The sequence below is a fragment of the Tauraco erythrolophus genome, chromosome 11 (assembly GCF_009769465.1).
Source record: "Tauraco erythrolophus isolate bTauEry1 chromosome 11, bTauEry1.pri, whole genome shotgun sequence".
Classification (NCBI taxonomy): domain Eukaryota; kingdom Metazoa; phylum Chordata; class Aves; order Musophagiformes; family Musophagidae; genus Tauraco; species Tauraco erythrolophus.
The window spans coordinates 28,723,269-28,750,452 of record NC_141475.1 but is presented as its reverse complement, the minus strand read 5'-3'; the positions used below and the strand labels follow the sequence as shown (position 1 = coordinate 28,750,452).

General features: G+C 49.2%; 2 protein-coding genes across 6 annotated transcripts in view; one reads left to right on the top strand and one right to left on the bottom strand.

The window, feature by feature from the left end:
- Nucleotides 1–18,307, top strand: part of KCNAB1 (potassium voltage-gated channel subfamily A regulatory beta subunit 1) — a 62,283-nt gene extending 43,976 nt beyond the window's left edge. For 3 of the 5 annotated variants that reach the window (XM_086618063.1, XM_086618064.1, XM_086618065.1), the window contains exons 3-14: nt 2,775–2,812; nt 4,380–4,459; nt 5,220–5,264; nt 6,413–6,457; nt 7,578–7,621; nt 9,179–9,265; nt 13,180–13,265; nt 14,121–14,241; nt 14,850–14,944; nt 16,203–16,323; nt 17,396–17,484; nt 18,147–18,307. In XM_086618063.1, coding sequence (XP_086474189.1) covers nt 2,775–2,812; nt 4,380–4,459; nt 5,220–5,264; nt 6,413–6,457; nt 7,578–7,621; nt 9,179–9,265; nt 13,180–13,265; nt 14,121–14,241; nt 14,850–14,944; nt 16,203–16,323; nt 17,396–17,484; nt 18,147–18,236 — 941 coding nt within the window. In that variant the 3' untranslated portion in view covers nt 18,237–18,307. The remainder of the gene's footprint in view (nt 1–2,774; nt 2,813–4,379; nt 4,460–5,219; nt 5,265–6,412; nt 6,458–7,577; nt 7,622–9,178; nt 9,266–13,179; nt 13,266–14,120; nt 14,242–14,849; nt 14,945–16,202; nt 16,324–17,395; nt 17,485–18,146) is intronic. The other 2 variants (XM_086618066.1, XM_086618067.1) reach the window with 1 other exon arrangement.
- Nucleotides 18,308–22,199: 3,892 nt separating this feature from the next.
- On the bottom strand, nt 22,200–26,225 carry SSR3 (signal sequence receptor subunit 3). Its single transcript, XM_086618387.1, has 5 exons — nt 26,079–26,225; nt 25,505–25,631; nt 24,474–24,572; nt 23,386–23,517; nt 22,200–22,717 (listed from the first exon to the last, which is right to left on the bottom strand). The coding sequence occupies exons 1-5, from the start codon at nt 26,215–26,217 to the stop codon at nt 22,651–22,653; spliced, it is 564 nt and encodes a 187-aa protein (XP_086474513.1). The 5' UTR covers nt 26,218–26,225; the 3' UTR covers nt 22,200–22,650.
- Nucleotides 26,226–27,184: the final 959 nt, after the last annotated feature.

Here is a 27,184-nt window from a genome sequence, read left to right as displayed (position 1 = left end):
AACAAGAGACAGACCATCATCGGTACGGGGAAAAAGTAATGATTTCAAAAAATATATCTTTCTCTAGTGCATTTTTCTTCCAAAATACTCCTGCTGGCTGAGGCTGTGAATCCGCCTCAGTCGTCGTTTGAAATGCCGAGTGCGCGTTGTGCTCTCTGGAGTGATTTTTTAAAAAAATTTTTTTAATTTTTTTTTTTTAAACTGGTGTTGAGCAGTGGGTGCTGTGTTGTGCCCCATCCCCAGCAGTCACCCTGGCTGCTCTGGGTGCAGATGCCCACCACCACCCACACCGACTGCCCGAGGTGGTTGTGGGAGGGGGATCGTGTGCCGCCTTCCCGGCTCTGGCCGGGACCCTGGCAGCATGCCTCACTTTCCCCATTGCATCTGACGCTTTAGAGATCACCTTGCTGAGCAAAAGCTCACCTCCTTGGCTGTTTTTTTGCAATTATCAAGGAAAAAAAAAATACCCCAAGGATCCCCCACTGGTGTGGTCCTGATGATGCTCCCTGTTCAGGGATCCCAGGCCCCTTCCGTCCCCCCAGCTGGGATCTGGGAGCACAGATGGGCAGATCCAGGGCAAATTTACCCAATATTGCATATATTTGCCACTTACATTTAAAGAGATAAAGTGCTGGTTATTCTTACGTGAGCCGTGGGCACACTGGAGCGTGTCGCCTCTGCGTTGCGCTTTGCTGCTGGGTGGGGGCACGGCTCACCTTGGTCGTAGTCACCCAGATTCAAGAGAGGCTGTGCCACCCACAAAGCACATCAACAATTCCTTTTCTTCTCACCTGCTCTGGGGAGAGGAAAAAAAAAAAATCACTTTGGGATAAACAGTCTCAACACATTTTTTGGTAGGAGCGCCTTTTCGTGTATTCCTGTAAAAATAACACTTCTGAAGCTCTAACGTGGAGATTGGGCTTTGTTTGGATTTTTTTTCACCTGTCTAAAGAAGCTTAATGATAAACTGAAACCTATCTTCATTTTTCACCTTTATTCTGCAGGACCAGAGTGTTTTACTCCAACGACAGGCGAGATCCCCTTTCCGGGGGCGTGCGACCAGGAGGGTGTAGCAGGGGCAGTTGTGGGGCTGCTCTCGCCCCGTTATTGCCCTCATAGGGAGCAGAAGTAGATGGAAAATTAGAAATATGTGTGCTCTTTGCTCATTTTTTAAATTTCCATAGCATTAGCTGTGTTACGTGTTTCAGCTCAGGCTGTTCTGCAGGAAATTGAGAGTTTCAGTTGAAACACGCAGCAAAGGCGCATCTTTAAAAATAGCTTTATTTGTACTCAAAGAAACCTGATGGATAAAAAAAAAAACAACACAACTCAGATTGACATTTTTTGAGGGAAAGAGAGCAAGATTCTCCCAGCAGAGCCGACTCTTCTTGTGCTGTTTTTAAGCAGGGGCTGATCAAAGCAGCCCGAGCGTTGGCAGCAGGCACGCTCCTCGCTCCGCGCTCCTGCTCCGGGTTCATCTTCCGCGCTCGATGCCAGCGTCGGGCGACCGATACATTATTCATGAGGACGTGGGAGCGCTTACGTACCTCTTGCAGCAGGCCCTTTGCCAGCGCAGAGGCAGGTGGGGAGTGTTTAATCCGTTCCCCCTTGGCAGCAGCAGAGCCCATCGTCTCCTTGGCACGGCCGTCTCTGCTCCGTCCTGCCCGAACCGCGCCGAATTTTCCAGCTCGGGACCTGAAGCCTTCCACCCTCCTTATGGAGGGGTGATATAAGGCAAAACTGAAAGTTCTGGAGGGTTTTGTGTGCGCCACGTGAGCTTTGACTCATCCATTAGATGGGTCACGTGTAATTTTATGGAGAGCTGGTGTGTAGGTCTTGAAAAGCGGGGGGAGGTGGTGCCGTGGATCAAAACGGTGCCGCGACGAGCGGGTGAAAGGCACAGGGATGGTCGCAGGCTCCTCTCCCGTGGCAGCGTTGCATTCCGTGGGGCAGGAGTGATGTCTGGTCGGTGTCCCACGTGTGTGAGACTGGGCACTTCCCAGCTCGCTTCCATCCCTCTCTTCCAGTACCTCAAATATGTATTCCTCATGTAAATACTTATATAGGAGGTAATATTCCTAAAGCTTAGGAATATCCAGTTAAATCCACACACTGTTTCCACTACAAGATGGGGTGGTTGGTTTTTTTTGAAGCAGAGGTCACAAAGAAATGATGCCCCAAGTTTTTCCGAAGAACAGGCAGGATTCTGCTGCTGGGACTGAGCCGCTGCTCGTTGGCTGTGCAGGTGTCGGATGTTGGGCTTCATGGAAAAGCTCCTGGGGAAAAGTCACGTTGGATGGACTTTCAGTACTTTGTGTCAATGGAAATACTTCTTTCTTTTTTTTTTTTTTTTCATTTTGGCTTGTATGATGCTAAATGCTGAAGCGCAAATTTAGGAAGAGTTTCGTTCCCCAAATGACACGTTTCAGCAGCATCATAAATTTTTTCCAATTTGTCAAAGAGAAGCTTTGGAAAATTAAGTCCTTTTTTTGACAATCTTCAATAAAGCTGTGTGTTTTGGCAGCACAGGATTTTACTGGCTCTTCACTGAGCGGGTTCATGTGCCAATCCCGGGTCCACATGTGTTCCCCCAGGACCGCTGTCCCCCCCCAGGGGCACCTGCCCCAGTCCTGCTCGCTCCGGCACGCAGCAGCCTCTGAGCCCCTTAACCCCATTTTAAACCCATTTAATCCCGAGGAGCCTGAATTTTGGTAAAATGAATTTTTTTGTGGGCAAAAACCTCTTGTAGTAACAGATCACTTTGTTCTTTCCAGGGACATGGGTCACTTTTGGAGGTCAAATCTCAGACGAGGTAAGTAACGCCTGGTGTAAGTATAATGCATGAAGTAAAAACCAGTATGAGATATTTTTACATGAAACCATGGCTACCGAAATCAGAGGAGCCTGCTTTTGTTCGAGGAAATGGCAGAGAGTTACTATGCAAAGCGATACAGAGCTGCCACAAAAAACCTTAATGAATGTGACATTTCCAGAGATCCACTTGAATAAAACCCCCAGCTATCCCTTAAAGCCATCTTCTTTTGCGTGCTGTTTGGATGTTTCCTCCTCACCATTGCCAGTGGCACCGCTCCTGGAGCAGAAACTGGAAACTATTTTTGCACGGCGTATGTAATCAGCGGCGCTCACAAACACAGGCTGGGGCTCGGCTTACAAGGAGCTGCCAGATGATTTATTTTTGACATAATAAGATGAAACAAATGAAAATGAGCCTCGGTTTCCTCCACACTCTTACCCACACCAGATGGCTCTTAATCTCAGCTAATAATCCTCCCGAGTGCTGGGCAGCACGTGGGTTTCCCTCCGTCCCAGGTGCGCTGGGGATGCTGTCAGCGCAATGAGAGCGACCTCTTGGCTGCCGTCCTGCCCTAAAATAACTTTTGCAGAAGGAAAATGGCCCAGGAGTCTGAATTCAAATGATTTTTTCCTTTTTAATTCACTTGCTCTTTGGTGGTATTTCTTCTGCTGATGGCAGATCATGGAGCTTGTTAATGTTTCTTGGCTTTGCAGGCTGAAGCAAGATGACCCCCTGTCCCTGGAAGTGTCCCTGTCCCTGGAAGTGTTCAAGACCAGGTTGGATGAGGCTTTGAGCAACCTGGTGTAGTGGAGGGTGTCCCTGCCCATGGCAGGGGGGTTGGAACTAGAAGATCTTGAAGGTCCCTTCCAACCCAAACTGTTCCATGATCCTATGACTCGTTTCTATTACAAATTTGCTCTCTGGCTCTCAAAGCAAAGTGTTCATGCATGGAAAAAGAGGACTTAAATGCAGCCCTGTCCTTGAGGGATGCCCACCCTGAGGATGTTGGCCATGTGTGGGTGCCCTGGCCAGGTGCCCCCCCCTCCAAGCTGCCAGCCCCCTCTGAGTGCTGAATTCCCCCAGGGAGCAGCAGCACTCCTGGGGCTCTAATGGGAATCACATGAAATGACCTTCAGCCATTTCAATACCCCACGAAGCGGTCTGCAGAGCTGCAGGACAGCCTGTCAGGTAGCCAAAAAAAAAAAGAAATTAAACTCTTATGACGGAAATATCCTTTCTGTGTTAAACTCCACAGACTTGCAGAGTATTTTCTCTAACCCCGTTAAATTTTTGGCTGCTTTCCTATTAGAAAGCCCAGGAATTTCACATGAGAAGAGATTAATTCCTCCCTGGATGAGTTAAGTTGATGTAAATCTGTGTTTTGGCGCTGCTTGGGCCAGCGCGTGCACCCCTGGGTGCCTTGCGCAAGGGTCTTGCCCCCCGGGCAGGGGATGTGAACACCCCTCCCACCCCCGCCGAAGCCTCTTTGCTGAACATCCCGGGGCTTTTCCCCATGCAGGATGCTGTCTGCCAGCCCTCACCCTTCCCTCTCTGCTTCCCCAAGGTGGCCGAGCAGCTGATGACCATCGCCTACGAGAGCGGCGTCAACCTCTTCGACACGGCCGAGGTGTACGCCGCCGGCAAGTGAGTGCCCTGCGTCCCGCTCCGCGTCCCTGGGGTCCCCCCACCTGGCTCTGCTCCTCCCTGTGCCACAGCTTCAGTGGTGGATGGGGCTCGGGTGCTGGTGCTGCCCAAGGGGCAACAGAAAAACCTTCATATTTGGAGAACTCTTCCAAAAAAATCCCCAAAACGAACAAATAAGCAGACAACTCCCCCCCAAAATTAAACTAAAACTTCTTGAACCTTGCTGAAGACTGAAATGTATCACTCGTGCCACTTGCTGTTGGCACAGGGAGAAAAATATCCTGAATAAATGGAAAGTCGTTGTGTGTCTTAACGGTGAGGAATGGATGGTGTGTGCCAGTGCCAGCTCCTGGCACGGGGACCCGCTCTGGCTGCAGCAGAGCTGATGCACTTAGTGTCACCGCAGGACTGGGGGACAATATCCACCCATGAAATATTTGACTTTGATTTATACGGCTCTGCATTGAGGGTACAAGGTGGGCTGGGGCGTCACGTCCCTGGCATGGGGACAAAGCAGCTCTGCGTGCCCAGAGCAGGTCGGAGCAGCCACAGGGCACGGGGGTGGAGGTCCATCCCCATGGGAGTGGGCGGACGAGGTGCCTTATACCGATGGAGGGGACTGTCCCCTGCGACTGGGCTGCCAGCCCACCCTGTCCTGCCTGGTGCTGGTGCCAGGGTGGCAGTGCCCGGGGGCGGATGGCAGCCGTGTTGGTGGACCTGGCGCTGAGCATCCTCACGTGCAGCTCTCTCTCTCGCGCAGGGCTGAGGTCATCCTGGGGAACATCCTGAAGAAGAAGGGCTGGAGGTACTGTACCACCGGATAGTGCTCCTGGCTGCCCGCGAGCGAGCGGGGACCCGGGCACGTGAGAATCGGTCCAATTTTTAAAAAATATGTGCATTGGGTGATGCTGGACCAGGAGCTTGCGCGTGCGATGGTCCCACGTGGAGCGCCCAGCTGGGGCTCTGGCAGCAGCCAGACCTTTCCAGTGCCAAATAAAAGCGCTCTCCTGGTTTTTTGGAGCGCGCTGGGGCTTCGCGGGGCTGCGATTGTCCACGGCCGTGCTGCCCGGGGCCGCCGTCGCCGCGCATGGCACGGTTCACGCAGCTCCTGGGCATCCCTGCCACCGCTGCCGTGCGTGATGGGTCAGGATGGATGGTTCGTGCGTCGGCATCCTTATCGGCGTGTGTTGGGGATGCAAAGCTGCCACTGGCCTTCATCTCGGGGAGCCTGGTAGGAGATGATACCTCATTTAAATGATGCACATTAGCATATGCTGAATAGTTTTAAAAGCATTTACATAATCTTTAAAGGCCTCCCGTGTGTGCCATACTCAGCCTTCAACAGAAGAAGGGGTTCTAGCGGTGCTTTCTCCAAAATCAGTATCCCCTCTGTTAAGGGGATGATTATTCGGTAAGAAATACTCTGGATACTGCGGAAGAAAAAAAGTGAGATCTAGCAAAAGCTGGAGAAAATACGTCGTACACGTACTGCTATGCAGCAAGGCAGTTTGTGAGTGATAAATCTTTCATTTAGTATCACGTGGGAATTTATAGATTAATTCAGTGAATGTATCACTCTTGGAGTGTTAATAACTCTGGGAATACTGCATGTGATGAGAAGCCCTGGCCTTGGCTCCCAGGAGGGAATAGCGCCGTAGCCCTTGGCAAAGGGCTCCGGAGTTTACTTACTCCATAATTAAAAACATATCTTTTTTTTTTTGGTCACTTCACTTGAATTAGCTTCCGTTCCCGGACACCTGCCCACGGTCACTGCCTGCCAGCAGCAGACCCGAGCCGGGGAGAAGTGGCCCCTTGTAAAGAGAGTTATAGTGATGTGCCAGTGCCCGCCCAGTGCCCGGGGCTGTGAAACTGGGCACGGCCCCACTGTGGGAAGCCAGAGACTTGCGTTATAATTTTTTTTTAACAATAATAATTTTTCTATTCTGTTTGCAGGAGGTCCAGCCTGGTCATAACAACGAAGCTGTACTGGGGTGGAAAGTAAGTCTCACGGTTACGCGTAACAGTGTTTGCGGTGCCTGCTGTTCCCTTTCACAGCCGTACAACCCGCTGGAGGTTAACGGCACCTCGGACGGTTGGGTTGTCCCCATCATCCTCTTTCTCCTCATTTTGCCAAGTCTTTTGTGGAGCTGGAGCTTGGCAGAGGCAGCAGCTGGGGTGCTGTGCCAGCTGTGCTCCCGCCCTGGGCAGGACTGCGGCTTCAGGAGGTGTAACCAGCAAGGGTGAGGGCTGCCGTGCTCCGAAATCGCGGATGAAGTTGGTGAAGCCTCAGTGCTGGGGGGCTGGCGAGAGCACAGCCTCATCCCCCCCTCTGTCTAGCCCCCGCCGCCATCCACACCCCTCCCCTGAGAAACATCAGGCAGCAGCTTCGCAGCCAGGCAACATGCACAGCGGGGCTGCTACCGTGTTAAATTAACAGCAGAATTAACATTAACATGTTAAACGAACACTGAATCATTCTATGGTTCTAAATTAGCAGTGCTGTTGCTCGTCCCAGTCATAGAACCATAGACTGGTTTGAGTTGGAAAGGACCTCAAAGATCATCCAGTTCCAACCCCCCTGCCACGGGCAGGGACACCCTCCACTACAGCAGGTTGCTCAAAGCCTCATCCAACCTGGCCTTGAACACTTCCAGGGATGGGGCATCAGATGCTGTTGGCTTTGAGACTTGGGAACCCAAATGAGGTTCAGGATCTCTCTGTTGTATGAGTTGTAGCTTCATTTTTGGACTGTTTACACCAGAATACAAAACTAGTGCTCCCTTGAGAGGGACCTTTTACAAGGACGTGTAGTGACATGACATGGGGTAATGGCTTTAAACTGGAAGAGGGGAGATTTAGATTGGATATAAGGAAGAAATTCTTCCCTCTGAGGGTGGTGAGGCACTGGCACAGGTTGCCCAGAGAAGCTGTGGCTGCCCCATCCCTGGAAGTGTTCCAGGCCAGGTTGGATGAGGCTTTGGGCAACCTGGTGTAGTGGAGGGTGTCCCTGCCCATGGCAGGGGGGTTGGAACTGGATGATCTTTGAGGTCCCTTCCAGCCCAAACCAGTCTATAATTCGATGATCTCTAACCACCGTGTACCTGTTTTCCCTTTGCAGAGCTGAGACGGAAAGAGGGCTTTCGAGAAAGCACATCATTGAAGGTACGTGCTGCACGGGGATGGTGGGATGCACCCAGCCGGACCCCGGGCAGGTCCCCGGCATGGGGGTGAAGGGCCCGGAATGCACCAAAGGAAGCATTCCCAGTGCGGTGGGAGGAAGGTGGTCATCAGCAGAGCGGGTGAGCCAGGCAGGTGCAGGGTGTAGGTTTGGTCACATTCCACCTCCAAGCAGCTGTTCCTCAGGGACAAGGAGCAGCACTGGGCACGGGCAGGTTTGCCTCATAGTAACCAGCTTGTACGTCTGGGATCGTCCTGGGAAGCTTTAATTATTCAGTATTTGCAGAAATCAGCTATGTTAAGAAGTGACTTTCATGTTAAAGTAATGCTGGAGAAGGTTTTTTAGCAGCATCTTATTGAATTTTTGTTTGAATACCCCGCCGGGAGGTGGTGTCCTGCTGCGGGGACACGAGACCCAGAGGTGCTCGGAGCTGTTGCAGCCACGTCCAAACCCATCCATTTTCCATCTCTTGTGGAGCTACTTCATGAAATTATAGAGAAATACTGGCAGCAGTTGAAATAACTTCACAGAACACACAGCAAATAGTGTTAAGGTCAATGTTGACTATTCTCTATAAATACATTTGGCAAAAATGGCCGTTTTTTTAATCCCAAAATTCAGTGAACGTTTTTCAGACTGCTCTATTTTGGCTCATTCTTCACAAACATTCATAAAAACATTTTGTTCCTGGGAAGACTCATAGAAAATAAGTGTTAGAAGTCCTCTCTCTCTCTCTGGCACACACACATATATCTCTCTGTAGGCTTTTGATGCCGTTTCCCACCAGACCCCCCCAGAGAAGCTGTTGAAGCCCGGGCAGCCCCGAATCGTGGCTGTGAAACGTTGCCTGGTCTTGCTTGGCAAAACTCTTGTGCCCCACACAAGGTGTTGGTGGGCAGCGCTTGCTGACCCCACGGGGCAGGTGAAGCCCTCCATCATGCTTTATCTGCGCGTCCTAACGTGTCTAACCCTGTGCCACCATCCTCCTGGCTGGGCTGGCATTTCTGGATGGGCTCCCTGGGGCACGGCTCCGTTGGGTGGGACAGGACCAAGGCGACGTGCCCGGGGCTGGCACGGAGAGGCTCTGGGATATAACTGAGATGAAATTAACTCCGAACAGCAGTAGTCTGGTAGCCACTAGCTACCAGGAGCAGGTCCCTGGTAGCCACTGCCCGACGGGCTGGCCACAGCCACGCCGGGTAACCAGCGTCTGTTCCAGTCCGTGCCTCAGTGTAATTAAAAGATAAAGCAGATCCTTGTTGAAAGGGGGGACTCTGCGTGTGGCCAAACTGGTGTTTTCTCCTTAATATGGCTGCATAGGTATGGGACAATGTTATGCAGCATCCTTCCCTTTGCTATATGGTGTATATATATGGGTGTGTGTGTATGTATAGATGGTGTGTATATACTTATTTTATAAATATCTATGTCTCTACATGCAAGGAGCTCTGTTAGGGCCCTGCCACGGTGCCCTTCTGCTCCGGCCATGCTCCTGCCTGGTGCTGACCGGGCGGGTTCTTGTCCCCGTTCGCTCTCCCCAGGGCTAAAGGCTTCTCTGCAGCGGCTGCAGCTGGAGTACGTGGACGTTGTCTTCGCCAACCGGCCGGACAATAACACCCCCATGGAAGGTTAGTGCAGGCTCGAATTCGAGGATTTAATGTGGCTGATTCTGGCTTAGACCGATGATGGTAGGAAGTGAAAAACAATTCTTAATTAAGTATTCCGGTGGGGCAGTTAGATTTGAAATCTCATTCGTGGTATCCTGGAGCCTTATGTATTTACACTTCAGTGAAACGAGTTTGTATCCCTTGGAAGGAAATTGAAGTTTCCTTTATGTCCTAGTGGTGGCTTTAACCTTGTTTGGGTTTTTATTTCCTTTTCTTGATTCCTTCAGCTAAAGTGAATGTGTGTTTACATCTACGGCAGGTTGTCTTTGTGCCAAACGAAACCAGTTTATCCCTACCCCAGGTATGGTCAGCTCTGGAGAGGGGAGCGTGCCAGCACCGCTCTCCCCATCCTTGTCCACGTCCCCTGAGCTGCCCGGACAGCACGTGCCTCCCCTGGTGCTAAAACTGGGGCTGTGACCCAGTGCGTGATCAGGAACAAGAAACAACTGGAGAGCCTTAGGGTTCACTGCCCCAAGCACCAGCTGAGGCTCTGGTGGGCTTGGCTGAGGGGTCGTGTGAGGATGTGACCCCCTTGGGGCATAGTGGGGTCCCCCCACCCCAGGCACAGCAGAGTCCCCCCCATCCCCTGGGCACAGTGGGGTCCCCCATCCCCTGGGCACAGCAGGGTCCCCCCTGCATGCAGGGCAGTGATGCTCTGCCCAGGGCTGGGCTCAGCCGCAGCCACCAGCCCCTCGGTCCTGGTGTGGAATGGTCCCTGGTAAACTCAGACTGTTAAATTCAGGGAAGGAATTTAGGAACTCGCAAGATCCGCGACTATCTGCGTGCTTTGGTTGTGTTTCATAAGTGCTGATAAGCATATATGCGTGTTTGGTACGTGGCCGTATAGCCCAGTTATCCAGGAACCTTCATCACCGTGTTTTGGGGTTAGTGCCCCATTTAACAGGCACCGGTTCCCACTCCTGCTCTTTTCCCATCGGAGCCGACACGACCGTTCACGCCGCGGCAGAAGACCAGCTTCACAGCTAAACAAAAAATAGCAAGAAGGGAGATTTGCCGGCTGCGGGAGCTGTCACGGATGGGTACATGTAAATCAAACAAACCCGGAGCGTGACGGCCCCTCCGGAGCGGCTGCCTTGGCATTCGGAGCTCCTTCCCTTGCTCACCCTTGGGCGACGGCAGTGCCGCTGCCCGGCAGCTGCGGGGGCTGCCCGGGGGTTTGGGGAGTGATGCGGATGCCCCAGTAGCCGATGGGGTGGAGGACCACGATGTGTGTGTATCCAGGGGGGACACCTGCCCACCTCGCCAGGCAGGGTGCAGGGCGCTTCCCTGCCTGCTCCGCGCGGCTGATCCCAGGCTCTCACGGCGTTTGAGCGCTGCAGATGCTGCGAGCAGCGCCGGGGCTTGGCAGCCGGGTATGAACCGTGGCGCCGGGTGAGATTTCTGGGCAGGGTGAAAAAAGGGACGTTTTTATTATGAATGGTGCGGCGTTGATTCTTTCTGTGCGCTTCATGCTTTTTTTTATGGTTCACCTACTAAGCCACTTCTACCCCGGAGCATCTGTTGAACCATCTGCCGGTTCCGCGCTCCCTGGCACGCACGGCGAGCGCGGAGCTGTCTCCACGAGACGTGCCATCCCCGCGCCGTCTCCCTGCGTGCCTCTGCTTTCCCCACGAGCCGAGAGCCGCTCCCGGCGGAGAGCGGTTTGCGGGGAACCATAAAACCTTCCCTGCTTCTGCTGCTCAGTCCCACTGGAGCAAACTGGGTGGTTTTACGCTGTGAGGTACAACCGGACGCACCTGAGGATGGTCTCGGAACGTTCATGTCCTTCCTTCTCTTGCTGCCCGTGGGCAGCTGAGGTTTCTCCGCTGCCTCCCCAGGTTCTCCGCCTGCGATGCATCTGCAGGCTGGAGATCCGACCCCCCAGCTGTGCTAGCAGATGCTTTTTTTCATCCCAAGGGGCTTTTCCAGCAAACGAGATGGAAAGGAGGGGTCCTGGGGTGCCCTGGTGAGACCCCGTTGTCACTGTGCCAAGGGGCACCCACTGCACAGCCAGCCCCGATCCACAGCCCTGGCGAGCATGTGGGGAAGGCGACGTGGTTCCTATCAAGGAACTTTAAGCTATGTCACAATTATTATTATTATGCTGCTGGAGGCTGTTTTCTGGGTTTCGAAACATTAATTTGTATTTTAAAAAAAATCTCCTTTTCTTAAGTGATGCCGTTTGTGCCATCCAGCTGGCAGACCGAGCGGTCCAGGCATGTGCTGCTCACAAACCATCCCATCACCGTACCCATGGGAGCAGGCTCTGGTAAACAAGAAGATAGATATATATAGAGAGATATTTTAATTTTTTTTTTCTGAGTTGACTTCAGTTTTTCTTGAAAAGAGTAGAGGTGGGAGAAATGAAAACAACCATGGACCGAAATGTGTAAGAGGTGTATGATGAAATGCTTATCAAACAGTATTGCAGGAAAAATAGGAAATTAAACCCAGCGAGAAGCCGGTGCTGCCGGGGAAGGAGAGAGGGAGGGAGGGATGGATTGCCCCGCACGCCTGCGGCTATCCGGGTAGCTGCTTGATAACAGGACATTTTGTTGAACTAGTACATGCCTGGCACAAGGGGCATGGTGGGAAGGCAGAGCCTGGCACAAGGGGCACGGCATCCCTCCTGCAGCCTTCCGGGGTCAGAAACGGAGCCTGCGAGGGCTTTAGCTGCGTGTCACTGCCTGCAGGGGAGATCTCACAACTGCCTCCAGATTGGCAGCGTCATCTCCCCTCTGCCAAGCTCCGTGGGCTTATTTTTTCCATAAATAGGATGAGAAGCCTTATGATATAAAAGGCCCTTGATCTTGAGACAGCGATGGCTGGATCGTTGTCCGAGTGACAGCAGAGGCACCAAGGGATGTAACAGACACTGAGGGCTTCTCCGACTCCGTGTCCCACTGGAGTCGTGTCAGGGCTCAGGAATTCGTTATACAGATGTAGACTGTTGGTTCCTCTAGTTTCTTACGCAGCTGGGGCAGTTGTTTATCCCCTTGGGATTGCTCGTTGAGACTGTGACCGCAAGGCTGTGGAGCCCACCGCTCCCCAGAGCCTCCCAGCCCGGGCACCCTGCTCAGCGCTGGGCACCCTGCTCAGCACTAGGCACCCCGCTCAGTGCCCGGCTCCTGCTCCCGGGGAGACAGCAGGCTAAAGACTGAGCCACATGCTGTGGGCAGGAGCTGTTTGGCATCCTACCAGGCTCCGTAACCTCCAGGGTAACCACAAGGAACAGACAAATTTTTCTCCTTTTCTTGCAAACTAAAGCATACGACAGGTTTTCTCCCCCACCCTGCAGAAGGCAGGGGCTGCTCGGCAGCGGTCCGGTGGGTGGAAATTAAAGATCCTGCCCTGGCATGTGTAGCCTTGCAGGCTTCCGTCTTCTCCATCGTCCCAAAGGAGAACGAGGACCATGGGACTGCTGCACTAAGGAGCCGTGTCGGGTTTTGCAGAGGTGCCACCTGCTCCCAGTTTCCCTAATATTCCTAGGGAAAAGAAGCAGGACCTAACATACATAAACAAAATGTAGTAAACAAATTTAGAGGTATATTTGATTTTTTTTTTAGTTTATTTTCCGACTGTGCTGCCCTCTTGTGTTAAATTTTAAAAGAAATATGGGCGTAAGGCGGTGGTAGGCAGTATGTGGTTGGTAAAAGCAGTTTTTAAACAACTGCAGGACAAAATCCTTCCCATTCACGCTGGCAATGCTTCTTCATCCACGCTCAAGCAAGAGAACACAGCAGGAGGAGCGTTTAAAGCGAAGCCGCTGGGGTGTGTCGCCGTACTTGGCATTTGGAAGTGGCTTTGGGAGGATTTGGTGCTGGAAAAACTGGCCTCCGAGCAGTTTTCATGCTGCTTTTCTTTCCCTCCTTTAGAAATTGTCCGAGCGATGACCCACGTGATCAATCAAGGCATGGCGATGTACTGGGGAACGTCGCGCTGGAGCGCCATGGAGATCATGGTAAAAGCGGGTCGTAGGGAAGCGTTGGCACTTGGTGATTCTGCTCCCCGGCTGCACCCTCTGCATGCAGTTTACTCCATCCAGCATCTTTTCACCTAAAATAATTTCAAAGCCTGTTCCGGAATGAGCCCAGCGTTAGGCGGGAGAAGATGGGCTGACCTGGTGGGTCCGGGCGTCTCGGCTCGTTTAATTGGGAGTTGTTTCATTTTTTGGTTGACTTCAAGATTTTGGTAAAGTGCCTGTTTGATGTCCATGCCCGTGGCTGCTGATGGGTCAGAAATTCATGATTTGAACCCCACTGTTTAAGATGTGGCTCCTAGCACTGCTCGGAACACGTCGTGTCCAGACGTGTAGATGGGAAATATCCCTGCTTGGCCACGAGGACCTTGGCATTGGCTTTACCTGGAAATCCCTGGACTGGGGGAACCAGCGTCCTGTCAGCTCATCCTTAACGCTTTGTCAGAAGCATTTGTTGCTGCCCAGAGAGGTGGGAGATGCCCCATCCCTGATTAATGTCAGGCTGGACAGGGCTTTGAGCAACCTGATCTCATTGAAGATGCCTCTGCTCATTGCAGGACCTTTAAAGGTCCCTTCCAACCCCCACCATTCCATGATTCCGAGAGACGCCAGGAGCATCCTGCTGGTCCCTGCTTCTTGCAGCAGGGTCCAAACACGATAAAAAAAGCTCAGCACCAACCGGCACCATCTGCGGGGACGTGCGTGGCCTTGCTAAGGGACAGGGAAACTCGAGCTCCTTGGCACCCTCCTGCTCAGGGAGCCTTGGCTGGTAGGTTACGTCCTGCCAGGTCCTTTTACTCAATGAAGTATCTTTATCTCCTGATTTCTTCTCTCCAGGAAGCCTACTCCGTAGCCAGGCAATTTAACATGATACCCCCCGTGTGCGAACAAGCCGAATACCATCTTTTCCAACGAGAGAAAGTGGAGGTTCAGCTGCCAGAATTATACCATAAAATAGGTAAGGCTGAGCCTGCTGTGCCTTTGGGCTATCGCGTTTCCAGGAGAAAACACAGAACAGGCTGATGCTGGGGTTCCAGATGGGACGAGCTCTCTCCTTCCCCGGATCTGAAGGGGATAGACAAGTATTTATCTAACGACGTAAACCAAAAATGGGCTCACCGCACCGCTGATAGAAATAGGTGTTAATTGCCACGGCTGCTTCTTCCCTTCGGGACTCAAGGTGGAATGGGTGTAGGATGCAGGACGGGGCTGGAGGCTCTTGCAAAGAAGATTTTGCAAGAAAATCTTTGGGCAACCTGGTGTAGTGGAGGTTTTCCCTGCCCATGGCAGGGGGGTTGGAACTGGATGATCTTTGAGGTCCCTTCCAACCCAAACCATTCTATGATTCTATGATTTTGGGTGAATAAAGCAGTCGGTGTCTTCCAGGAAGAAGACGACCTTCCTGGTCTTCTTCCAGGAAGACACCGACTGCACGTTGCTGCCAGAACAGGCAGCAATTGTTTTGCTTTTATTTTTTTTTAACTGAAAGTTCTATTTGCGATACGACTCTGATTTGTCCCAGTTCCCTAAAAAAAAAAATAATCTCCTTCTCCGGTGTCTCCGCAGGGGTGGGAGCAATGACGTGGTCTCCGCTAGCCTGTGGGATCATCTCAGGGAAATATGGCAACGGGGTCCCTGAAAGCTCAAGGGCTGCACTAAAGGTACTTTTTTTTTTTTTTTTTTTTTTTTTGGGATTTTTGAGAAAAGGAGATGTGCTGCTTTCGGAAGATAACAAAGGGAAAACTGATCCCTTGGGAAAAGGCTGGCATGCCTGCTGCTGTATTGAGAGATCGGCTCGGTTTCTCTGGCAACCGTCCTCAGGAGCGCGGGAGAATCTGGGTTATCGAGACGTTTTGAGGGAGACCCAGTCCCCCCCAGGGACCCCTGCAGGCAGGGCAGCCCCTCAGCCCCCCAGGAAGGCTGTGGGTCCCCGGTGGTCCTGCCCTTGTCTGGGCAGGGCAGCAGCCCTCGCAGCCAGCTCTGATGGGTTTAGGGTTGCGGTGTCACCACAGCGCTTGGTTTCTCCCATCATTATCCTGATTTTATTCTTAGCAGGAGTTATGGGGTCTCCTCCCGTACCGTGCCTGGGGCAGGCATATTATTTAACGGCTTGAAAAACAGCGGAGCGTTAAAATGTTACAGATTTGGGAAAAAACAAACACCCAAAATGGTATTTGAGCCTCTGTACCAGCTGATGGGCAGGTGCCAATGGTGCCCGACAGCTGCCAGCAGACTGACGTGTGGCCCCGGGCTGGTTTTGGCTCCACTCGGTGCTTTTTAAAGAAAGATGCAGCCTGTGCTGGCTCGCTTACAAAGGGCAGTGTTTTCAAACGTGGTATTTCATTGCGTTTGTGATTTTTTTTTTAAAGTAAAATCTATTATTAATCTTTGGGAAAAGCTGGCTCAGCAGGTAGTGTTGCAGAGTGGGATCCAAATAAAATCAATGAGAGTGAAGTAGAATCAAGTTTCAAGTCTGGACCTGGGAGAACTGAAATCTTAGCTTTATTCAATTAATTTTCTAATCTTGAACAGCAATAGTAAAGCTTGAACAAGATCAGATGGTCTAATTTTTTTTTTTTTGGAGGGGGGAATGGTGTGTCAAAACCATCTCAAGTTGACTAATATTGCACTTTTTTCTGCTTTGTGGTGGCATCCAGCAATCCAAAAATAAAATTGAGGAGGTTCCAGGTTCTGGACCGAGTCCATGGGTTGCATAAAGCCAGAGAGACACAAAGGCAGGCTCCCAGGGGAGACATCCTGGTCCTGCCTGAATTGCTTCGGGTAGCAAAGCACGGTGGTTTTGAGCCTCGATTACCTCCAGGGTTGGATGTGGCTTTTCAAGAGCTGTTTATAATTGCCTTAAACTTTCCATTTTGGAAGACGAGAGCTAACAGTTGTCACAATGTGCTTCACCTCCAGTGCTACCAGTGGCTGAAAGAGAAAATCATAAGCGAGGAAGGCAGGAAGCAGCAGGGGAAGCTGAAAGACCTGTCGCCCATCGCCGAGCGCCTGGGCTGCACGCTGCCGCAGCTGGCCGTCGGTACGTGACGCGCGGGACCGCTCCATAATTAACTAACGACCAGTGACCGTCTGGGAAATGGGAACACAGACAAAGATGTCTTGCTTTTCAAATTAGGCTTTGTCTTTGCCTGTATCTCTAGATCTCTTTTTTTCATTTAAAACATTTAAATGATTATTTACTAGCGGGAGTTACGGAGAGAAATGAAGGGCAGACTGAAGATGGGCAATGCAACACCTCGTTAGGAGAAGGCTAATGAGTTTCAAGGAACACAGTAAAAGAACAAAACCAACCAAAATATGCTTTAACTTTTGGTCAGCGTCAGGCAGTCAGACTAGATGATTGTTGTAGGTTCCTTCCAACTGAAATATTCTATTCTACTCTAGTCTAAAACCCGCTGTAGGACATCAAAATGCCAGGTGTTGGTTTTGAGGTAACCCCTGCTCCGATATCCTCACACAAAAATAATGTGGGCAGGTTTTTTTGAGCAGTAAAGTTAAAAATTACTTAAAATAAGATTGCTTCCAGCATCATCACCAGGCTTTGATTGACAAGAGGGCTGGTGTGTCTTGGGCCATTGCAAGGGGATCAGCCCCGACCTGCCTGTTTCCCTGAACGGTCCCTCCCCAGGTGGAAGCCATCTGTTGCTCCACATGCTGGGCTGATGGACACAAGAGATTGCTACTTTTTAAAAAGAGAGTTGTTGTTTTTTTTTTTTTTAAAGTAATTATCTTTGTTCTACTGAGAGCCAAGGCTGAGAAATACCACACGTGTCTGGTAGAAAAACGATCCCTGGTTCCAATAGCCGAGAGGTGAATCCCTGTGACTTGTGATAGGGAAAACCCAAAGCCCATGGTTGTGACCACTGCTGGCCGAGGGACCAGGGTCAGACGCGATGCAGGCAGATCTGCTGTGTGGTTTATTTGATCCGTGCATCTTCCTCCTGGTAGTACCGTAGGAGCAAAGCGAAGGTTGAGACAAATAACGTCATTATTTTTGGAGTAGAGATAGAAGCTCTGTCAAACATTAGGATCTGGAGTACTGCCGTGTTGTGAAGCCCGTGTTCCTGACTGTCTTGTGACTTTATTCCCAGCATGGTGCCTGAGAAACGAGGGGGTGAGCTCCGTCCTTCTAGGATCTTCCAACCCAGAGCAGCTGATAGAGAACCTCGGAGCCATACAGGCAAGTGCAGGCGGAGGTGGCATCTCAACAGTGGTGGGGGTGAGGCTACTGTCCAGCTCCCTTTGGGGGGAACACCCCCACACCTTGAGACTACCACCCTTGTTCTCTTAATACAGTTAATATAGTTTTAAAACTTAATGTAGTCTTAATACTTCATATTCTTCCAGTTACGCACATTCATTAGGCAAACCGTGGTGCGTCACCGTGACTTACCACCATTTGTGGTAGTTACAGTTGTACCAGCAACAAGAAGGTGGCATCAGCAGGTTTAGAGTACCTGAAAAAGCAAGTGACCTCGTTCTAGGACATGTTGTGATATATTCTGCACCGAGTTTTCCACAGGGCACATGTCACTTGCACCCACCTTTATTATTTTCTGTTGCTTTTCACAATAAGAGCTTCCCCTGATGTTCTTGCTACCAGCTCACTTTCCACTGCAGCTGAGTAATATTGTGTGTATAAAGTTTAGGAGCATTTCTGTGATTCTCCCCCAGAGTAAAGATGTTACAGTAGTTTTTCCTTTAAGGGAGAAAGGTATCAGATGAATGTTTAAATATCTGTCACACACAAACCAGAGGAAATATCTGACAAAAATCTAGATTTAAATTTGGAAAAACCTTTAATGGAAGCTTGATTAAACGTCAGTGTTCTTCTACCCCTAGGTCCTTCCAAAGATGACATCCCATATCGTAAACGAGATAGATAACATTCTGGGAAATAAGCCCTACAGCAAGAAGGACTACAGATCATAAGGCAATGCATGAATTCCCTGGACTGCATGGTTTAAAAAGTGCTCTGCACAGAAGTACAGCCCCGAGTTACTATCCGGTCATGAGAATCATTCAGCAGCTTGCTGCTCAGTGTCTACTGTCACTGGATCCTTCGAGATGTGTGCTGTTGCTACTAATCTGCAGTGAAATTGAAAAGCACAGTTGATCTCTCTTCTAACCAAGAATGATCTTGTATTTTCTTACCTTCGACTGAATTCGTTAATTTTTACTTTACTCTTAGCACCTCATGCTTGTGCTGCGAAAAACACTTGTAAAGCAAAAAATAATTTATAACCTTCAGGTACTTGGTAATTAAAGAAGGATGTACAGATCTATTTTTTCAATGAAGAAAAGCCAGATACAACTTAAGGTTTTAATAAAACCACATTTGGGAAATCTCAACTATAAAGTTTCTTCAGGTTAGCAGATAGAAGGGGCAAGCTCAAATTTTCCGTTTCCTTTTTTTATGCTGAATGTACGCTTTAGATCTCGTTTGTAGTCGACTAAAGAACTTAAGACAGAGGATTAGTTAGAAATTAGATAGCTCAACTCCTAACTATACAATTATTTCAGCTGTGGAGTGCTCCTGGGAAGTATTCCTGAGTTCAAGCCAGAAGAGCACAGTTAGAAAATCTAAACACGCATGTCAGGTTAATAAAAACAACAGCTGTTTGCAAAATTCTAATTCTACATAAACCTTAAGCCAAGAAATCCATCATAAAGTATTGGGTTTTGCATCTATATAAACCTGCCTCTACTTCTGCCTGCTTGTAGACACAGCTATTGCAAATTCCAGTTTTAATGAGCTTTTAAGGATATAGATACTTATATATCATAGATAGCTGCTGAAAAATACCAGAAAAAAAATCAGGTAGGTACTTTGGTGGAAGGTCACATTTGCTTTAACTTGTTCTGGAATCGGGCATAAGTAAACGCATAGGATTTTTAAGACACATTTTCAACAGGTAGGTTTTTTTGGGAGCATTTCATCCCTCTACAGGCGTCGATAGCAAGCACGTCTGTATTAATTTGCCCATCTCAAGAACTGCATCATGTTTTCTCATGAGTTTGCTTTGTAAAACGCACCTCTGATCTCAGTGACCGTTTCTCACTCGCATTGGATCGGGCACATCCTTCCTGGGGGTACCATGGGCACATCCTTCCTGGGGGTACCGTGGGCACATCCTTCCTGGGGGTACCACTCTGTACAGTGTTTGTCGGACCCTCGTATCCCAGACCCCTCAACTCCAGGATATCCGCAGAGCGTGTGCAGCGTGGGCCACGTGAACCGATGCCGGTACTCGAGTTGTCTTCTCCTGTATTTAATCCAATGAGCTATGGTGTGTGTAAATGAACTTAGCTGCTGTATATCCAGAAACGCAGTCTGACTTTGACTTCTGCTTGGACACAATAAAAGCATTTTGTGCATCTAATCTTATATTAAGAGACCTGTTACTAACAGTGAGACTGATTCTGAAACAGCAACGGTTTACGTTGAAAATGGGTATGTATTGCTCCCCAGGGAAACGCTGACCTTCACCCGTCCCTGGGACAGCCAGAGCAGTGGGTACCACCAGGGAGCGAAGGTCTGGTCTGGTCTGGCTGCACATCTGGGAGCAGGTACTGCTAGAAGTTAGACTCCTAAGGCAGAGACATCAATCATGTACAGCATTTTGGCCTGAAACGAACACAATGTGAACGTTCTCCTGCCAGTTCCCTGAAATCCCACTGCAGTTTGGTTACCAGCCTCTCCAGAGTGGTGCCAGTCAGTCCCAGTTAGCCGAGGTGAGGACAGTCACTGTAGCATTTCTCTCCTGTTACTTTCCCTGCCCAGAGCTGTGTACCCTGCTGTTGCAGTATTAGCTGTGAAAATTAACTATTCAAGTATTTTAGAATTTGCTTCAAAGGCTTCAACAGTTATACAGTTAACAGCTCTATTATTTTAACAGCGTAATTCTTTTCCCCAGCAGCAGACTAGTTCCTCTTCTTACATCTAGAGGTACGATGTCATGTTCTCTCTTTCCCTTCTCAGATAAGTGGGAATCCAACAACGTATTAAAAATATATTAATTCCCAATTTTTTTTAATTATTTTTTTACTGAAAAGGAGATGGCATTGTCCCTTACTTAGAATAAAAGCTTAAAAGTCAGCTTGCCTAATGCTCCGAGGGCAATGGGATGCCAAGCAGTAGCCTGGCTTTAGGCTAACCTTCAGCATTAGACTGAAGAAGCCGGGTGCAACAAACACCCCTCTCCCTAAAAACAACCCTCAAAAGCAAACAAAAATCCAAACAACAATAACAAAAAACCAAAAATCTTCTGTGAAATCCATAGAATAAGACTAGGCTTTCTGTAGAAAACAACTCACCCAACTACCCCACCCACCTGCTTTTGTTTCAGGTTGTCAACACCACGAAGTGCTCTCTCCGGAAAAATTCTCAACGCATATTTTGCTCCAGGCCTTAGCAACTGTCAATACAAAAAAAATCTAAGGTAAGATGAAAAGCTGTTAATAAAAGATTCAGTGGACTGACAGTAATAGCAGGAGAAAGCAGTGCTTCAAATCACTTCTCTCTAGACAGCAGACTTCCTGGAAAACACGTAAAACACCCCGAGGGCAGCCTTATCCCGGCCAACGCTGACAGTAAAACCAGTATTAGTGTTGTCTATTTGTCTGAGTTTAAGTACTGGGTACTTCTGGTAGGAGCTGAGCAAACCACCAGTGGCCAGCAAAACAGCAACATTCAAATCCTGTTGCTTACAGAGCTGCCACCTTGGCCTCCTGTTAGATTCTTACCATTTTTCAGAAGTTTGTTAGAAAATTGTTTTACGTGTGCTAAATACTTAAGCCAAAATACATACAAATTATATCCTTTATAATAGGTGACAGGCCAAGGAAAGGAAAATTAGGCAAGGGAGACACCAGCAACATGCAAAGTCTCCTTTCAGTAGCAAATAATCAGGCAGAAGGGATAGAGAAAAATGCCTATATGTTTGAGGGAAAACAATCGAGTTAATTGGAAGAGTGTTCAATGACCAATTGGAAAAGTAATTTCAATGGCAGCTCTGAAGTGCACCAAAACCAGTGGGATTTTCGTGATGTAAGCACATGAATAGCATTACCTCTACTGGGAAGCAAAGTAAAAGCAAATCCTGCAGTAGAGGGTTGAGATTGAAGACCCCCATCCAACGGATGCTGGAGATGTGCTACAACAGTGAGCAGGCACTGGGTAATGGGGTAAGTTTTGTGAGACTCTCCTGGCTCAATCTGTCCGAAATGGAGACATTACAAACTCAGGGTATCTGACTTGCCTTAGAGCACGCTGTCTCCTGCACTCCAGAATCTTAATTTTGCTATATTTTACATAAATATGAATATTATTGAAGTAAAGATGAGCAAAGTAATTGTTACATTAAATCTGATTATAAGCTTTTTCTTTCTTCCTGGATTAGGGTCCCAAGTCTGTAATGGCAACACGTGTAACTTCTACAATAGATCCCACTAATGGTAGTAGAGTTTAGCATTTAACTTAACAGCTGCTTTACTGATAGCATGAAAAAAAAGGAAAAAGATTGTCTGATAAACCCATTATAACAAAAATGCTTTAGCTGGCTTTTAAGCTGTGCCAGCAAAACCAGCAATTTGTTTGGTTTTTTTTTATTATTATTTATGCCATTAGAGATGAATGGGAAAATAAAAGTACATTTCAATCACTTCAAAAGTATTCTTCTAGGAGGTTTAGGTTTTGTCCTGACTCTAAGTTAACTTAAAAACGAGGAGTATTTCCAATGAAAAGAGTACATACACCAACCTGTAGAATACTCCTCTCTTCTGGAAGCAGAAAGAGTTGACAAACCTAAGCACACACCGCTTGCCCATGAAAATACCCTTTTTTTTTTTTAATTAAGAATGGAAATACAAGGAATTAAATGACAAAAGCCACGTTTTTATTAAAACTTTCCAAGTTACAATGATAAGTGGTGGATCAGTGAGTTTGGCTCTTACATGAGTTACCCAATTTACAGGGGAATTCTCTTACAACTTAAGTACAACCGTTTGTGCTGCTGTGTGGCACTTCACCCCGGTGTACTTGTCTAACAGTCTGGAGCACCAGCACACCTGTGAGGTGCTTCAGAAAGGTTATGTGTGGTAACTGCTCACACACCATTTCCTTTCATTGCTAAGTAAAAAAAAAAGATTAATTCAGTTATTGAATAATAGCACGTAAAGATACCAAAAGTAAATATAATTCAATCATTTTGGACTCAAACCCTCCCCCCTATATGCTCATGCAGTCACACTATTTAAAAAAACAAAAGTATTCCTATTCCACCCTTAAACTTTTGTATGGCAGTTGAACCCTCTCACAGATATAAATTGCTGTGGGGTTTTTTGTCTATTTGGATCCTGTAGATAGCAGAGCAATCAGTCCAGATGAAGCACTTATAGAAAGAATGTAGTTTCTGTAGGGAAAGGGTTAAGGACGTATACTTGCAAAAAACCCATTTCTTTCGTACAGAATATTTAGTAAGAGTTTTATGAAAAACAAGGGATTGAAATGGTCTTCCTCTGTAGGAGTTTTCAAATTGCAATACCTGAAATACAGCTGACAATGGAGGTGTTAGCAGGACGCTGAATTGTACTTAACTTCAAAATTACGACACGCAGAAAGTGTAGCCTGTTCTCTTAACAGTAACTATAAATAATGTTAAATACCACGGAGCCTTAATTAATGTACGTGGCCCTGACTGGCAGTACTTATTTACTTAAATAACAAAAAACTGAACTTGTGAAGTTACTGAAACTAAGCAATCCTGTAACATAAGAGCACCTGGCAACTATCACTGACAAAATGTTTCTGTAAGAACACGAACTGCCTCCTCATTCCACAATTACAACTGAAATGGCAAAGCCGTAAGAATTTCTGTCTATTGTCCAAGTGATATCCTTAAAACATCTTGTGTCAGACATTAAACTTTTACATGATTGGGAGATTTTTTTTTTTTTGTATTCTCTGTTTTTATGTTCCAGTGTTTCTAAGCTGGGGTACTACAGTAAACCACACTTATCAACCAGCAACAACAAGTAGGACTAGGGCTCTGCTTGTTTCAAGTGTGGTAATAAAGGATACACGGTGGGGTTGAAGTTCTTCAGCACAAAAAACGAAGCAATGATTACCAGGACCAGAAAGAGAGTATTGTTGTAAAAGATGGAAAAAGTTGTTGCTTCATAGTCTGCAACTTCATTTTTCTTCCACAGAATTCTAGGAACAAGCAGGAACATTATTTCAAAGATACTTAAATGAATGCATATCCTGGCACACCCACCATTATGAAGTGATTAACACCCAGAGGTGCAGTAAACCACATACTACTGCTTTTGTTACAGTCAGCTTCTAAAACCCAGAGCACAGCAAGAACTACCAGTCAAACTCAATAGCTACAGAGAAAACCCTGCATCTACTATGCACTTGTACACTTAAATGACTTACACTTGTTTTCCTGCCAGGCACATCAAACCCAGCCCTTCATAAGTAACACTTTTCGTGAGCCTGTATCTGTTAAGCTGTCTACCAGTGTTCCAGGAAGTTAGGAGGTAAGGCTTTTCACTCCAAAGACCTGATAGCTCATGACCTCACATCTTGTACAGTCCTAACGGGCTCTGCTCTTAATACTGTTTCCTGATACCCTCATCAAGGCATAGCCTGGATATTAGTCCGAGCTATTCAACTGGAAATCTGCATACTGAGATGTGCCAGTTATAACTGTGAGGGGTAAACCAGTACAACCAGCGATTAGCAGTGCAGTCCAGTAGCATATGGAAATGCTATTCTGAGGGAACTCGCATGTCACTATGCCAAATACATTGCACCAGCCTGTCCTTCAGAAAAGCTCTTCTTATTTCTGAAGACAGCTATGATTCTTACCCTTCAGAGAATTATTAGAAGGCCTGTACAATAAGTCGCTTTGCTTTGCAGCTGAAGGACTGAGAGGTTGCCGTAAAGGACCTTATGTTCCTATATGTTTGAGACCTTTCATTGATGATTTGCCTCAAAAGGGCTTTCTAGATGAACAAAGCACTGGCAGTTCAGCTTCTACTTACCAGAACACAGGAAAAAAAAAATAGCCAAGCAACAGCCCCTAATATCCTACCTAGAGCCTTAAAGATACCAGGCAGTATTACAACAAGGGAGAGAAGGAGGAGAACAAAGAGGATTACCTTTCATCCTTCTCCTTACGAGACATCTTCCTATTGTCTGCCTCAGACAGCTTGCGAGTAACTTCTTTGGAAACAGCGTCTTCTCTTTTCTGTGCTACTCTGTAAGAAACACCATTTATGTCAAAGTTGAAAAATGAAAACAAAACCGACCCTGGGATTACAGGAAACTGTATTTATAGTGAAGAATAAAACTTCACCGAGACACTGAGCAGTTTTGCTGAGTTGAAGGGATGAGAAGTAATAATCGAATTCCTAAAAGTTATTAGTCAAATCGTGGAAACGCAGAGAATGAAGGTATTTTGCTATTTCATCACACTCTTAGCTGACAAGGCTGGTCTATTCCATCACTACAAGAGAGATGACAGAAACCAATCAGGAGATATTTCTAGGTAAAATAGTTTTCGGAGTAACACTTCACACATTTTTATTCATTAAAAAAAATGTTGTAAATGCCGTTTTCGTTAAATTATAGAATCATAGAATCATAGAATCGTTAGGGCTGGAAGGGACCTTCAAAGGTCATCTAGTCCAACCCCCCTGCAAGGAACAGGGACATCTCCAACTAGATCAGGTTGCTCAGGGCCTCATCCAACCAGGCCTTGAACGTCTCCAGAGATGGAGCATCCACCACCTCTCTGGGCAACCTGTTCCAGTGTTCTACAACTCTCATGGTAAAAAATTTTTTCCTAATATCCAACCTGAATCTACCTCCCTCTATTTTAAAACCATTACCCCTTGTCCTATCACAACTGGCCCTCCTGAACAGCCTCTCCCCATCTTTCTTGTAGGCCCCCTTGAGGTACCGGAAGACCGCTATAAGGTCACCCCGGAGCCTCCTCTTCTCCAGGCTGAAGAGCCCCAACTCTTTCAGCCTGTCCTCATAGGAAAGGTGCTCCAGCCCTCTTATCATCTTCGTGGCCCTCCTCTGGACCCTCTCCAACTGGTCCATGTCCTTCTTATGTTGGGGACTCCAGAACTGGAGTCCAAATTATTGAATAACAAGTTCTACTTCAAACAGCCACCCAACTTACTTGTGTTTGAGAACAAACTTGACGTTCTTATAGGCAAAAGCTACCAGGTAGGTGCTGATGAGGGTCATTACACTATACAGGACCGCAGACTGAACGAGATCCATATGCCATATCCTCCAGTACAGCCCTAAAAAGAAAAAAAATGAGACGTTTTGAGTGCTTTCCTTCTCCAAGAAAAACGTCCCCACGGGAGTCCTGTGCAGCTTTCCAGCTCTGTAGCTCTGCCAGACCGCAGCCAGCTCCTGCAAAACCACCCGTAGGGCCTCCCAACCCCTTAAAAACCGCTTTCGGACCGCGAAGGCTGCGCGGCTTTGGGCTGAGCGGGGCCCCACGCACCCACGGCCGGAGCGGCAGCGCGGGCACCCGCGGGCTCCGGGGCTGCCACGTCAGCGCTCCGCCATCCTTACGCACCGCGGAACCACCGGCGGCGGCTCCGCCGTCGTTACGCCCCGCGGAACCACCCCCCGCCCGCCGCTCCGCGCTCCGCGGCGGGATGTGGCGCGGCACGGAGGCAGCCACGGTAACTCCGCCGGTACGGCAGCCCGCGGAGAGCCCGGCGCTCCCCGCCGCTCACAGATGGGGATGGCGGAGACGATGAAGGCGTTGCCGAAGAAGAGCGCGGAGGACTTGGCGGAGAGGTTGCGGCTGAAGTCCTGCAGGAGTAGGTCCTCCTCCGACTGCTGCCGCCCGCCGGGGCCGCCCTTGGGAGCCATGGCGGGACGCGGACCCGGGCACCGTCAGCGTGGCCGCCACCGCGTCCGGGTCGGGGCGGCCACTTCCGGGGCGCGGGAGCGCGCGGCGGGAAGGCGCCGCCCCTCCGGGGCGCGAGGCCGCGGCGGCGGGCGGTGCTCGTCCCGCCCGCTGAGGCGCGGCGCGTCCCGGGCCCGCCGCCCCCGCCCCGATGCGGCGCCGCCGAACGGCCCCGCTCCCCGCGCCGGGGCGGGGGGGCCGGTCGGTACCGCGGCGCAGCGCGAGGGAGGCCGGCGGCCCGCGGGAGCGCGGGGCCCGGTGGCTGAGGCAAGTGAGTACCCGTTAAGGTACGCTTCCAAAAAGCGTTGCTGTACCGGTTTGACTCCCGGGAGCGTGCGCTGCTCTTCGCCCCCGCGCTCACCGGCCCGGGAAGCCCCCCGGGAGTGATGCGCACAGCGCTGGTTTGGGGGAACGGCGCGTGGGAGCGCCCAGGAGCGATGGGGTTAACCGTACGGGGCTCACGGTGTGGGGCGGCTTTGGGGACGCTGCCCCGGGGGTGGCTGCAGAGCTCCTTGTCTGCTGGGACGGCGCCTTTTCCTTAGGATTTGTGATGTGTTTGAGGAAACTTGATTTCAAGTGTGTCTCTCTCTTCTTCCCACTTGGAGGGGAGGTTTAGATTGGAAATAAGGAGGAAATTCTTCCCTCTGAGGGTGGTGAGGCACTGGAACAGATTGCCCAGAGAAGCTGTGGCTGCCCCATCCCTGGAAGTGTTCAAGGCCAGGTTGGATGGGGCTTTGGGCAACCTGGTGTAGTGGAGGGTGTCCCTGCCCATGGCAGGGGGGTTGGAACTGGATGATCTTTGAGGTCCCTTCCAACCCAAACCGTTCCATGATTCTATGATTTCCCCCCAACTTGCTTACGAGAGGTGCACACACAATGAGGAAACGCTAGCTGGAAATGAAGTGAAACGATCAAAAATCGTAATTCGTT

Coding starts and splice junctions, on each gene's coding strand:
- SSR3 (XM_086618387.1), bottom strand. CDS start 26,217: ATGGCTCCCAAGGGCGGCCCCGGCGGGCGGCAGCAGTCGGAGGAGGAC. Junction 24,573..25,504: donor AAGTTTGTTCTCAAACACAA/GTAAGTTGGGTG, acceptor TGTTTCTTACAG/AGTAGCACAGAAAAGAGAAG. Junction 22,718..23,385: donor AAGAACTTCAACCCCACCGT/GTATCCTTTATT, acceptor CTTTCCCTACAG/AAACTACATTCTTTCTATAA.